Source organism: Eimeria tenella, genomic scaffold, assembly GCF_000499545.2.
Source record: "Eimeria tenella Houghton genomic scaffold, Eth_scaff1898, whole genome shotgun sequence".
In the NCBI taxonomy this organism is placed as follows: domain Eukaryota; phylum Apicomplexa; class Conoidasida; order Eucoccidiorida; family Eimeriidae; genus Eimeria; species Eimeria tenella.
In genome coordinates this window covers 1-493 of record NW_013541737.1, presented here as the reverse complement: position 1 = coordinate 493, position 493 = coordinate 1, and the positions used below count along the sequence as shown (strand labels likewise).

Genomic DNA, 493 nt, shown 5'->3' with positions numbered 1-493 from the left:
CTGCAGCGGATGGTGCAGCAGCAGCCAGCAGCTGCCGCCACGCGTCTAAAGAGTCTCTAGAGATCCTCAGCTTCGCTCGCATCAGCGAGGCCAAGTCATTTCTTAGCGGGGATACCCAAAGGCGGTTTCAGGGGGCCCCCCAGGGCTCGGGAGAGGGGCCCCGGGGGCCCCCCTTCAAAGAGCTGCGGAGGCCTTCTTTTCTACCCCCCATTAACCCCGAGCTCACAGGAGAATCCTCTCAGCGGCAGCAGCAGGGAGCAGCAGCAGCAGCAGCAGCAGTAGAGGGTGCTGCAGCGGGAGAAAGAGCTGCTTTGAGAGGCCGCAGCAGCTCAGCAGACCCCTACGGCCAGCACGCCCGAGGGGAGAGTCGCAGCAGCGAAAACAGCAGCAACATTCCAGCAGCAGACGCAGCAGATGCAGCAGCAGAAGAAGACTTCTACGATGCAGAGGATTCCCCGTCTGAGAGAGCAGCAGCAGCGGCAGCAGCAGGAGG

General features: G+C 62.7%; 1 protein-coding gene across 1 annotated transcript in view; it reads left to right on the top strand.

Moving 5' to 3' along the window:
* The window catches only part of ETH_00036395 (uncharacterized protein), a gene marked incomplete at both ends in the record, with an annotated part of 575 nt that extends 112 nt beyond the window's left edge, over window positions 1-463 (top strand). The window contains 2 exons of the mRNA XM_013374016.1: window positions 3-285; window positions 351-463. Of these exons, the coding sequence (XP_013229470.1) occupies window positions 3-285; window positions 351-463 (396 nt within the window). The remainder of the gene's footprint in view (window positions 1-2; window positions 286-350) is intronic.
* Between the last annotated feature and the right edge of the window lie 30 nt (window positions 464-493).